Genomic DNA, 13,610 nt, shown 5'->3' on the forward strand with positions numbered 1-13,610 from the left:
AGACCAGTGTAACTATATAGAGACCCCTGGAGGGGCAGGTGCCACCCTGTGGAGAGATGAATCCCCCTATTTAGTAAAGAACTTACAACCTTGACTGCTGGTGGAATGGATGTCAGGAGCCTGAGAAGTAACAATTCCTCGCCAGAGGGAGGCAATGAAGGCTCAGCTGACTCAGGTTCACCTTCATCTTCTGTCCAAGCTGGTGAGACAGACAGGCATCTGACAAGATGTGTCCCAAGACAGGAGCTTGAAATAATAGACCTACTCACAGGCTTCCTGTAGCTGAAGCGGCTTAGCTCTCCACTATGAAGCAAGTGGGGTAGGCTCCCTGTAGAGATAGCCTTACCTCCTTCCCTGTATCTCAGGCAGGCAGAGTACACTCAGGAAATGCTTTACACCCTCCTCTACATCTTGCTCCAGCTGAGTCTGTGACCAGGCCTGGAATAGACTCCCAGTGGGGGTGGTGCAGGCACCTACCATGGAGATCTTCAAAAGCACACCTTGCTGGGTTTATTTGCCCCCAGCAGACTTTCCTGCCCAGAGCAGGGGGGCTGGATCTGATGATCTCATGAAGTCCTAGGCCTAAACTTCTGTGAATCTGACAGTCAAGGAGCAGCCTTGACAAGTCCTTCTGAGGTTTCCTGGGTAGTTCCCATCTGGAAAGCTGAGGTCTCAGTGGAAAAGCAATTCTCATGGATGAATTGGGCTTCCCAGGCACAAGGGGATTGTGGGGTGACTAGATATAGTAGTGAGGTACCCAAAGACAATGGGATCTTGGAACAACAGGAACAGCCAAACACATCTCCTTGGGATAGCTAAATGTATTGGATGCAGTGGAACAGGCACACACATCCTGTCAGTATCCTTGGAGTGTGCACTTACTAGGTAGTGATAATCAGCCAGTAAACTGTACAAATCAGCCCACCAGTTTTGTGGCTGAGGGGTTATGGTGTCATGTGATTTTGAGCCCTGCTCTGGACTCATGTCAAAGGTTATGCCCCTGTTGACTTAATTGTAAATGTGTGCCTGACTTTTTGAGCTGGGGAGTCAAAGGCAGTTGCACGTAATGCTAGTCATTGTGTGCTACTGGCTGCAGAAACTAGTATGTCTTATCTTTGCAAGACTTAGGTGGGCCAAGCAGGTAGTTCTGAAGAAGGGCACGTAGTGCTGGAAAACCTATTTAACATTTCTCTCAACTATACAATTGATCCAAAAAAAAACCCTTGCTTTTTGCATATCCCCCAGACCATTACAGCTACAACAACACTCTAATCCTGGATTCAACTCCTTCCACTATATGAGAGTAAAGTCTGGGCTCAGCTTTAACACTGATTAAAGTTAACCCCTAAAAGAAGCCCTATCCTTGAGTTCTGCAGACAAATACTTTTGGCAACCAGAATCTCCAGCAATAAGTGCCCAAGAGCAGACATTAATTAGTTTTCTTTCCTAAATGTTATTTATATTGAAATAGTGCCCAAAGGCCCCAATGTGGCGTGTAGACAGGAAAACAAGTAGACATGGCTCCCATCTTTAAAGAGCATGCAGATTAGGTGAACACTCAACATGTCAGTGTAATATGCAAGCAGTGGAAATAAGGCATGAAGATTGATGATAACAAGAGACTGATAACAACAGTGGTTACAACAGACCATCCTTAGGCATAGTAGATAGATTCAAGTAACCTGAATATGTGTAAACAAACTATTTAAAAAATACAAGTAAAATAGATTTCAGTGACCTCTACTGGCCATCTAATTACCATCAAGAAATGAACATATAGTGGGCCTGACAGTCCCTGCATCTGGCACCTGCATCTTGTGCAGTTATTTACTGTGGTGCTGGCGGAGCATCAAACCTAACCAGATCAGACAAATAGCTTTTTACCCTCTCTCCACTTGTGCTGGTGTGTGTCACTGCACAAAGTTCAGGACACTGGGAAACAAGACTTTCAGTAACCAAGGGATCTCATCAGCCGGCTTCTTGCCCTCCCCCTCTCTTCCCCTCACCTGTGCCTCCCTCTGACTGTTTGTTACTCTCACTTGTTGCATCTTGCCTTTAATGAGTCTGCAATCTTGCAAAGATCTCTCCGTAAGTGCACCCCTACACTTACACACAGCCTGGCTGAAGTCAACAAGGCACTGCATGGACTCAGGCTACTGCCCACCCAGCTCCAGATGTAGAATCATGGCCTAAGGTAGTAAGATTTACAGCAAAGGAACTTCCTCTTCCTATGCGTTTGTCCAACCCCTTACTCAATGGCATTGTGATCTCTCGTGGGTTGTAGTACAACACAAATACCAAATAATAATAATCCCTCTATGTGGCAACTTAGCACATCAAGAGAAATGACAAATGATCCCAGAGGTTTAAGCCTCTAACTCAATGTGAAGCCTCACCCTGGACGGGGGAGGCTGTGTTGACCTCAAGCAGAGACATCAGGGAATCTGAATGTGTTCCTTTTGGTCAAGGCTTGTTTAGCTTGATGTGCTAAGAAAGTGTTTAAAATGAACTGAGATTAAATGTGCAAGGCTGGGGGGGATGTCTTATCTGTGTGCATGCAGAAGAGGTGGCTAAGATGTCAGTGTAACAGTGCAAGCACCTGTCTTCGCTTGTAAATGGAGGTTCACTTGTGTGGGGCACATGCCTCACCTGTAGGCATACAAGGGGAGAAGAGGTCACCCTGGGTGTGTGTGCAGATTCTGTAAGACAGACACCTCCCCTAGGTATGTGATTTGGCAGCAGAGACAGCCTCTCGCCATGTATGTATATTGCTTACCACTTACCACTTTCATCCTGTGAGTGGTCCATACACTCAGCCTTCACAGAGCCAAAGTCATCCTTGCCTGCCTTGGGGGGTTCTACCAGTCTCCATCAGCTAGCTATCCATGGCTATGTGTATGCTCCTGAGGTGCTGTGAGCATTTTCTTTGTGTCTAGCTCATTTCTCCAGCACAGAAGAGAGGTTTCTTATGAAATCTGTAACCCTGCTTTCCCTGTGGAGCCCTGCTTGTTTATAAGGACAGGTCCAGGCAGGCCAAAGAAGAATTACCTTTCCCTAGGACATGGCTGATGTCTGACTGAGTTCACTGCTTCCTTGCTTTGTGGGAGCTCTGGAGGGCCAAGAAGCCAGTCAATCTGGAATTAGCTTCCCTTCTCTCCCCACAAAGGCACACATCCCCTGGAACTTTGGTAACGATGAACTTTCCTTTGCACACATCAAGTCTGTTTTGACCCTTTCTAACCATGGGCTGTAGTTCAAGGAAGCTACCTCAATATCTCCCTTCACTGACACTCCTGCTGGGCATCACCTTGAGTGTGAGGTTATGCCAGGGGCCTGAAAATACTTGGAAGTATGCTGTGTGTACTGCAAGCTTGGGGGCAAGCCCTGAAGGTGCTGCCAACACTTGTTATGACATATTCCCCTTAAACACTTGCACACTTCCAGAAGGTTTCTGTGTAAAAGCTGCTGATAGGGAGGGAAGAGGGGGAGTAATTTGGGCATGGGCCTAGAGATGTCAGGAAAAGAGGTGCACAGCTGTCCCTGGCCAGGGTGGATCCAGGGGAGTTTGGCAGTGCAATCAAACCCCCTTCCACCACTGCCACTGCTGTCCCTAGCTGATCTGGGTGCAGGGGGAGCCCCAGTGCCACTCCTACCCCCTCAGGTTGTAGGAAGCAGTTGCACAGGGAGCCAGATTTGATCAGGGATCAAGGTAGCTGCTTGCACATTCCTCCTTCTGGTGCCTGCCCTACTAGCCAGCAGGGGACACCTGGTGGGGGTGGGGGAGCAGGGATTGAAAGAAGGAACCTGTGTTCTGCCTCTGCTGCTGTCCCCAGCAGAGTTTGGCACCCCACACAGCCCCTCTCCACAGCCTCTGGCTGGAACATGGGTAAGAGCAGCTCTTGGATTCCCCTGACTCTGGGTCAGCTAAGAGTAGTGGTGGCAGTGATAGTGGCAGGGGTTGGGTTCCTTCCCTCTTGTGTGTGGGCTCTCTGCCTTGCTCCCTGGTGTCCCTGCAAGCCCTGGAACTCCAGCCACACCTTGGTCTGAGGGGCTACATGTCACATGCCCTTCAGGAAATCCTAGATTCACCCATGTCTTTGGCCCTTCTCCTAAGGTAGCAGTTCTTAGGAAGCATGGGATCCACACACATTCAATTGCCACAGATGGGCTGGGACAGGGAAAGCATGAGGTCACCACAATTAAGACACTAGATTTCAAAAAGGTGGATTTCATCTGACTCAAGGAACTAATAGGCATGGTGCCATGGGAAGATAGATTGAAGGATAAAGGTGCCCAGGAGTGCTGGGAGCTTCTAAGGGGCACAGTATTGGAAACCCAATAAGAAACTGTTCCAACATGATGGAAATACAAGAAGAATGGTAACAGACCAATGTGACTGCACAAGGAGTTTCTAACATGCCTCAAATGCAAAAGGAAAACATACAGGCAATGGAAGAATGGGCAGGTCACCAAGGACATGTACCCAGAAACAGTTAGAACTTGCAGGGACAAAATTAGGAAGACAAAAATAAAGAATGAGCTGCACCTGGCTAAGGAGGTTAAGGACAACGAGAAGAGGTTCTGTAAGCATGTTGGCCAGAAAGTAAGCTGTAGGTCCCTCTGTTAGCAGAGGACCCTCTGTTAACAAGGCAGGGGGAACTCCAATCAGAAGATACAAAGAAGGCAGAGATACTCAACAGCTACTTTGCCTCAGTCTTCACAAAACATTAAGCTGCCAGACATCTAATAAGGATTATCTGGATAAAGAAGGGGGCAAGCTAAGGGAGGAGATAACAAAAGAGATGGTCAGAGAGCTTTTGTTGGGTCTGAATGAATTCAGGTCAGGAGGGCCAGATGAGCTTCAGCCCAGGGTCCTGAAGGAACTGGCAGAGGAGATCTCAGATCAATTGGCAATGATCTTCATGAAGTTGTGGGAGATGGGCCAGGTACCAGAGGACTGGAAAAGGGCCACTGTAGTGCCCCTCTTTAAAAAAGGCAAGAAGGAGGACCTGGGGAATTATAAACCAGTTAGCCTCACCTCAATACCTGGGAAGTTCCTAGAGCATATCCTAAGAAAGGCCATTGCAAGCATCTGGGGGATGAAAGGCTGATTGCAAGTAGCTAGCATGGATTTATGAAAAACAAATCATGTAAAATCTTTGACAAAGTAACTACATGGGTGTATGAAAGGAATGCTGTAGGTATAGTGTATTTGGACTTCAGCAAGGCTTTTGACAAGGTCCCATGTGACTTTCTCGTAAACAAATTGGAGAAATGTGGGCTGGATAAAACTAGTACAAGGTGGATAGATAACTGGTTCAACAGGTGCAAGAAAAGGATAATTATTAACAGCTCCATGTCAGAATGGCAGGAGGTTTTGAGTGGAGTCCCACAGGGGTCTGTTTTGGGCCTGGTGCTCTTCAAGGTGTTTATAACGATTTGGAGGCTGGCATAATGCTTCTTAAGTAAGTTTGTAGACAGCATGAGTCTGGAAAGGACTGTGGAGGATGTGAGCACAGTTCAGAAGGATCTTGACAGATCAGGAAGTTGGGCTAGAGCTAAAAGGATGAAGTTCAACGTGGGCAAATGCAAGGTGCTACACCTTGGGAGATATAATAAAAAACACAAATACAAAATGGGGGACACCTGGCTGGATGGTAGCTCTATGGAAAAGGACTTGGGAGTCTTGGTAGACCACAGACCCAATATGAGTCTGCAGTGTGGTGCAGCTGCACAAAAAGTTAATGCCGTTTTGGTCTGCTGCATCAATAGAGGCATTAGGTACAAGATGTGGGTGGCAATAGTGCCTCTCTACCCAGCACTGGTTAGGCCTCATCTGGAGTACTGCGTGCAGTTCTGGGTTCCATATTTTAAAAAAGAGGCGGAGAAGTTAGAGAGGGTCCAGAGGCAAGCAACAAAGATGATCAAGGGCTTGGGAGGCAAAACACATGAGGAGAGGCTGAAGGGACTAGTCATGTTCAGCTTGCGGAAAAGGCACTTAAGAGGGAACATGATAGCAGTCTTCAAATGCTTGAAGGGCTGCCATGAAGAGGAGGGAAAGCACCTTTTCTCTCTTTCTGCAGAGAGGAGTATGCGGATCATGATCTGAAGTTGTAGGAAAGTAAGTTTACATTAGATATCCAGAAAAATGTCTTAATTGTAAGACTAGTGAGACAGTGGAACAGACTGCCTAGGAAAGCTGTGGCCTCTCATCACTGGAGGTATTCAAGAAGAGGTTGGATGCTGGTTGGGGATGATCTAGGCATAGCTATGCCTATTTTCTACCCTAGGTGTTTCCTATGCTTCTGGGCTTTGTTGGTTGCTCCCACCTCCACACCTCCTGCCTCCCTTTTTCTGCTACATGTGTCAGGGTGTTGTTAAGCTTCCCCAGAGGTGTTAGATGTTGGCTACAGTTAAAGTCGAGGACTTGAATTGGGACGTGCCAATCTCCTGCTAGGAGCAAAGCCAGAGGTTCCTGGCTAAAGAGTCTTACCCCTCTGCTAAGGTTCATACTGATCACCATATTTGGGATTAGGAAGGAGTTTTACCCCATAATCAGATTGGTATGGCCTGTGAGTTTTTTGGCCACCCTTTGTAGCAGGGGAACCCAGGAACTCTTGAGCATATATTGACAACATTTTATAGATGCAGGAATTGGTTGCCATGGTTCCCCTGTTTTACCTGTGGCAGGTTCAGGTGTTAGGTCGATGTTGTGTCAGGGTTGAGGGTAGTTCTATATAGAGTTTAGATTATGGCTGCATGGAATGGTTTGGATAGGAATGATCCTGCCTCAAGCAGGGGGTTGGACCGGATGACCTCTGGAGGGCCCTTCCAGCCCTACTTCCCTATGACTCTATGACTTTATGACCAAGCCCATAACAGGCTTGCGGGGGCTCCTGCATGTCATAGTCCCCCTCCACAAGAATGATCTCACCCTTCTGCTCCCCAGGTCTGCCAGGTCTTCCCAGTTCACTGTGAGCAGTACAAGTTAAACTCCTGCTGGAGTGATTCTAGCCAGGGAAGCTGCCGCAGCCCCCACGACCACCTTTTTGACTGGCTGCCTTTCCCATTTGCTCACCTTATGAGGGAGAGCAGCCAAGCCAAGCAGGGCTGGTTCAGGTAGTAGGCAGAGCTTTCTCCCTAAGAGCAGTACCTAGAGATGTAAGGGAGCAGAAAGAACCCAGTAGCTCTAGTAAGCTGTTCCCCTCTTCCCCCAGATGCATGAGTCATTCTGCTTTCTGCCCTTCCACATCCAGCCAGTGGGGAGGGGTGCAGAATCCCTGGAGTTGCAGAGCAGAGCTAGGCAGAGAGGGGAGCAAGGGGCAGATGAAAGCAAATGATTGATGTAGGGGCTGCAGGTGTATCATTAATTGCTGGGGCAAAGAGGGTCAGGGAATTCATTACTGAGGATTTTGTGGCTTGGAGAGAAGCTGGAAGAGCTGTGCTGTGACACCAGCACTGAGAGCTCCAGCATTGTGGGCCAGAATTACCTTAGCTTGGGCATGGGAGAGAGTTGGCAACATGGATTGCTTCACACATACACATATATACATGCACTCAACACACAGACCATAGGAGAGATGTGCAGGTAGAGTTCAGAAATCAGAAGACTGATAAACAAAATAGCTCATGAGTCTGGGGGGGGGTCTGACTCTGGTGTTTGTGGTTGTCCCAAGCTGTTGCCTTCTGTCTAAATCACTGTCCCCTGCTGCACTCCTGTAGCCTGATTCTCTTTGCCCTCAAAGATTTCTGATTTGTTTTACTGATCATTCTGTCCTCTCCTGGCTAGAAATTATTAGAGTCCCTGTTCTCCAAAATGATCTGGGACCCAGTCCTTTCCCTACAGCTCATTCCAGCAGGGGTTGGGTTACCTTGTATTGAGCAGTCAGACTTGGTACACTCAATATGCATCTTTCCTTAGACCCCTATTAGATCCACCCATTGGCCATGCTAGGGCCCAGGTAACTGTGGTCTTAAAGCTCGTTATGTTAAGTAGGCTACTGCATAGAGTAAAAGGGGCACACATAAACCCCTCCAAGAAACACTTCTGACAGGGGAGCCCTATACCTGGTACACAGAAAAGCAGGGCAGAGCAAGGTTGAAGTGAGGCTTGGAACAGGAACAGGAGTCCATATGGCTTGTACCTTGGTGATTTTATACACCTAAAGAGCCCCATAGGGACCACCTGAGCATGGGTGACATTTCCTCACTGGTCTCCCCAGCATCTGACTATAGTAATTGTATGGTGTCTGTCCTCTGTCCCAGTATCGGTGCCTACAGGAGGTTATGAATGAATCTGCCTTGTGTCCAGAATCTCATCTCTGATAACTGGCCACTACTTTGTATTTCAGTAGGACCCCTAGGTGAAAATTTATGTGGTAACTTGCCCACATGGAAAGTTTCTTTTTAGACCTGTCAGGCAAAGGTCATCTTAAATTCTCTAAAACAGAGGGTTTATACCTGTTGTTAAAATGTCTATTTATTATTATTGCCCTGATTAATCTCAGTATCCACGTAAATATGTTCAGCCCGGTCTTGGTATCTTGTGGCAATGAGTTCCACTGATGAATTACACAATGACTGAACTAACTACTTCCTTTTATTAATGTTAAATTTGCGACTTCCTGGTTTCACTGAGCATCCCATTGTTCTTGAATGAAAGGAGAAGGTAAGTAGGAGTATAAGCCAGCAGGTCCAAACGTGATGTCCCTGCATTGTATGAAATAGAGCCTGGTGCTGGGTGCCAGGAATGCTCTCAAGGGCTTCTGGACCACCAAGAGTGTGGCAATGGGTTGCACAGTAGTCTCTGGTGTCCTGGGGTAACAAAACATATAGGGCTAGGCTAGAGGCTTAAAGGTAACGCAGAAAAAATGCAGCAGTGATCTGGGTGGAGAGTGTGTCCCCGTATAGTTACTCAGTTGCTGTGAAGACCACATAAACCCACCGATGTTAATGATATTAGATTCCCCACATTGTCATTGGCAGAGAAGAGGGAAGGTAGGAGTGAAAAGATCTAGGAGATGGAACTCCCCTTGTAATCACCAAAAGGCAGCCTCCAGAGGGGACAGTGTGAGGGAGATTACACTAGCAGAGACACCTTTCCCATGTTTCCTTTTCCCAGCCTCTGCCCTGGGTCCTACAGCACTTGTCAGGAGTATGCACAGCTGTATTTCCTCACAGCTGCTCTCCACAGGGTGACAGATCATTGAAATGGTGAAAATTACAAAGGAAGAGCCAGAAGCAGTTTCACCTTTGCCCTTAAGCCTCTTTCCTCTGCCTGCTGCCTCCACCTTCCCAATACAGAGGCAAGCACCTACTGCCCATGGAAGCTATTTCTAAGCAATCCCGGGCATCTGGGGAATGAGGTTCTGAACAAATATCGGAGCGTGCGCATGCATGCACACACACACAGGCACATACACACACACGGTGCTGCAGCAGAGTCAAATATAGACCTTGGGGAAGGGGGAACAATGGCAGGGGGTTGGGTTACACTGCTGTAGGGCCAGCAGGCTGCTGGCGTGTATTGTGGGCCAGGGCAGACTGGGAAAAGAAAAGGGGGGTGGGCGTGGACTTTTGTTTTAATATGTAAACCCAGCCTGGTGTTGTGCAGTGTGTATGTGCAAGAGAGTGACCTGGAGTGAGAGCCAAGCTAGGAGATGTTAATTTGAGTTGGCAGGTCTGCAGTATTTGTGGACTCCCTCCAGCTGGTTTCTGCTGTTCCCCTGTCTCCTTTGAAGGATTAGAGTGGGCAGGAGGGGGTGCATTTCACTGGGCTTCTGCACAGGAAAGCTGGGTTTTTTTGTTTGTTTGGGGTTTTGGGGTTTTTTTTTCCTTTTTGCCTTGGGGAAGGTTCCTCAGTGAAGGGGAAGTGGCAGCATCACCTGTTCCCTCAGATCAGCATCTGCCTTGTGCTACTGATGTCCAGCTGCCTCCAAGGAGCAGGTTCCAGACGTCGGAAGAAAGGAAAGCAGCTCCAGTCAGTTTTGACAGGTAATTTTTTCTGTCTCTATGAGTGCTGATGGTAATTTTAAAGGGTAGCTTGGGGTGGGGTGGGGAGGGCTCTTCAGCTTGGATATGCCACGGGGATGAGGCACAAATGCATCAGGGTGACAGGTCATTCCAACCCAACCCCAGGTTACCACTTTGTGGGATTTTCTTCAACAGGGGAAAATCTCTGAACAGATTCTTAGGGCTAGAAAAAAATCCTTCCTAATTCTGACCCAGCAGCTGTTCAATCCGAGAAGCCTCCAGGGATGGGATGGCATAACAGTGAGCAGAGCAGAGTCTTAGCCTGCAGTACAGTGCAGGAATCCTTTTTCCAATGCCTGACTAGGTCTCCGGGAGGCTGGACATAGTGATCAAAGTCCTAGATTTAGGACTCTGCCCTGGAGGACAAGAGCCCTTCACTCCTTAGGAAGTTTCATCTTAGGTCTTCTCCCACTCCTTTTTTCATTCCCTCCCCTCCCCCTTCTTTCCTTTTTTCTACCCACCTTATTTCCCCTCTCCCTGCCTCTTTCTCTTTGTAATAATTACATTAAGATTGCTGACAAAAAAGGAAAAAGCCAACAAGCCTTGTCTGTTTAAATTCGTCCATTTTGCCACTCTGAATTATGTTGCCCATGATTCCCCCTCAGTGCCACAGTTCTCACCTTTGAGAGAAGCAGAATGGAAAACCCTGGGTCCTATACCACTTACTGTAATCTAATGCTGTCTCCCCCTTCAACAGACAGCAGTGAGTTGGGAGTACATATTGGTATACATACACTGACATCAACAAGGAGTGGTCCTCATTATGCAAGCATGTGTATACATGCACAATACACACTATCACAAGTACAAAAATATACAGGATATCAGCACAACACACACACACACACACACACACTACAGTCTAGCAGATGGAACATTCCTCTTGACACAAGCTAAGTAAACTGCAGCTTAATTGCATAGGGGCCTGTTTGTACAATGGCTTCACAATGCACAGTGTCAGTACACAGTCATTATCCCAGTAAAAGGTGTGAGTGCAGGTAAGGACAGAAGACAGGGAGAGGTAGGAAGAGTGAGTAATAGCTAACAACTGCTACACCAGGGTGGCATCTGAGGAGGTGGGTGAAGGCAGCATTGTTTCAGGGATGGTGAGTGGGGCTCATGGATGAATGGCCCTATGGCAAAGGTGCTGACAATTAATTCCTTATGTGTAGGTAGGATTATCAGAGCGGAGAAAGCAAGTAGGAGTCCTGGGCACTGTTCAGAGAAGACAGGGACAGAGAGAGGGAGCTCTCTTTGCTCATCTAGCAGCACCAGCTGGGGGGCAAGTTGGGAATGGAGGAAGCAGTTTTCATGCTTTTAGCAGAGGAGGGGAAGGAGTATTATCTCTCTCCCCCCCCCCCGGCTTCCTTTTCCTCAAAGCTATGGTATCATGAGAAGGAGAGATACAATTGCACATGGAGCTGGGACCATGAAGGGCTTGAAGATGAAGATAGTGACTTTGCAGCAGATGGAGAACCAGACAAGACCCCTCAGGATGGAGCTGATATAGCTGTGTTCCATATACACCTGAAAAGATGGTTGAAGGCTCCTGAACAGACTGGAATTGGATCTCTGTGACCTTGGGAGGCCATGTGCCTTTGACTGACTTGCAAAGGGATGATTCAGCAAGGAAGGTCCACAGACGGTGGCAGATTGAGATGCTTGTTTATGTGCTCAAAGTTTGGAGATTTCAGAACCAAGAAGAGAGAGGAGGTGGTTACATCAGAGCTGTGGCTCAGAGCCTTTCTCCATTCAAGAGCCAGGGTATCTGTCTCAGTGATATTCAAGAGGACAATAGATGCTTCAGGCAGGGAAGTGGTTTCAACAAAGCCATACTTGAGAGTATTAGGGTCCCAGGGTCAATGCAGTTTCCTTGAGGAGGGCTGCAGCTGCTGTAGTTTTAAGTAAGGACGGAGATGCTGAGGAAAGAACGAATGAAAAGGGGACTGCTGTAGACCCAGGGTGGAAAAGACGTAAAGTGAGGGTAGGAAAATGGGAGAAGCCTGTCTGATGGAGAGAGGACTGGAGGATGTTAGAACAGGAGATATGAGCACAGAGTTCATAGTATCATAGTGCTTAGGGTCAGAAGAGACCTAAACAGATTATCAGGTCTGACCTCCTGTCCTGGGCAGGAATGGGTGCCAGGGGCATATCACCCCAGCCAAATATCTGTCCAGCCTTCTCTTGAAGACCCTCAAGGTAGGAGAGAGTACCACCTCACTTGGAAGTCCATTCCAGAGCCTGGCAGGCCTAACTATAAAGTAATGTCTCCTGATGTCCAGCCTGAACCTTAGTTAGTGGCTGTGGTGCTGTTGCTGATTGATGCAATTCTGGAGTGGGAAGAAATGGCAAACACTGAGCACAGGTGACAGGAAGAAAGTGGTCAGACTATGGGGCGAGCCAGTCATGCTGAAGAATGAGAAGTGTCAACATTTTCAGAGGTTATACAATAATAGACAAGAAGAGGCCTTACCAAGTAAGAGAGAGGCCCTGGAGGGGACTAGCTGTTCTTCCCTGGTTTAATGAAGGAGGCTCTGAGGTACCAGTACCTCTCCAGATGATCTTTTAAAAGCTTTCAGTTCACAGGGCCTTCAAAGTCCTTCCCCCATGAGAAATGATTGCCAGAATTACTCTGTGGGCCTACCAATCTCTTGGGTTGAAAACAGCAGGGCTTGTAAAATAGCATTTGGCCTACACAGGAAAGGCTGAAGAAAGAGTTTTCACTTAACCCAGATAATCTGGCACATCCTTCTAACACCAGACCAGAAGACGGAAACATTCTGCAAGAGATGGTTAATACCAAAGATGAGAATGAGTATGCTTGGATAGAAAACAGAAACAAATATGAGCATTAAACTCCACTTCAACCAGGCTTAGAATATGCAGCCATTAAAACGTAGCATCTTTATGTGATGCGTCCAGGCGAGGACTCACTCGCACTGCTGCTTCTGTGGGCGAAGTGGCACTGGTGCTAACACCACTGTGGAGAATCAGAGGGAGAGATGCCTGGAAAGCCCCCAGGCTCACTCTGTCAGTCGGAAGCTGATTACAGTGCTTGGTTCTCCTGCCCCAGCCTTGACTCGGTGTTCCCTGTGATGAGTGTGTGCAGCAGGCAAGGCTAGGCCATGTCCAGCAGCTGTGGTTTACAGGGGGTGGTGCTCAGGAGTCTGCCTGGGAGCTCTCCTTGCTGGCAGCTTGTCTCTCCAGCCCTGGAGGTGGATACCTGGTACCTACAGCCATTTATCCCTTTATTTTTTCTCTCATGCCTACATCCCACTCCCTGTCAAGTCCCCCCAGACCCCTTCTCCCCAACCATCATCAGACTGGAGCACAGGGAAGGGGTGGGATATTGACCACAACGCTGCCCACTGTGGAGTTCAGGGTCAGGTCTGAGCCATCTACAGTGCTATTCCCCATAGAGGAATCCCCCTGCCACAGGCTTGGGGCAGATCCTAGGTGGTGGGGGGATCTTCTTTGCCCCCCTCTCCACACCTTCTCCCTGCAGTGCAGCAGGGCTGAAAGCTCTGGGCCTACCTAGCCTCTGTGTGTGTGTGTGTGTGTGTGTGTGTGTGTGTGTG

At 48.0% G+C, this 13,610-nt stretch overlaps 1 protein-coding gene across 1 annotated transcript in view; it reads left to right on the forward strand.

Moving 5' to 3' along the window:
* Positions 1–9,616: 9,616 nt before the first annotated feature.
* The window catches only part of DLK2 (delta like non-canonical Notch ligand 2), a 14,065-nt gene continuing 10,071 nt past the window's right edge, over positions 9,617–13,610 (forward strand). Inside the window, exon 1 of the mRNA XM_019549697.1 lies at positions 9,617–9,993. Coding sequence (XP_019405242.1) covers positions 9,921–9,993 — 73 coding nt within the window. The 5' untranslated portion in view covers positions 9,617–9,920. The remainder of the gene's footprint in view (positions 9,994–13,610) is intronic.

Source organism: Crocodylus porosus, unplaced genomic scaffold (assembly GCF_001723895.1).
Source record: "Crocodylus porosus isolate Cpor-Errol unplaced genomic scaffold, CroPor_comp1, whole genome shotgun sequence".
Taxonomy (NCBI): Eukaryota; Metazoa; Chordata; order Crocodylia; family Crocodylidae; genus Crocodylus; species Crocodylus porosus.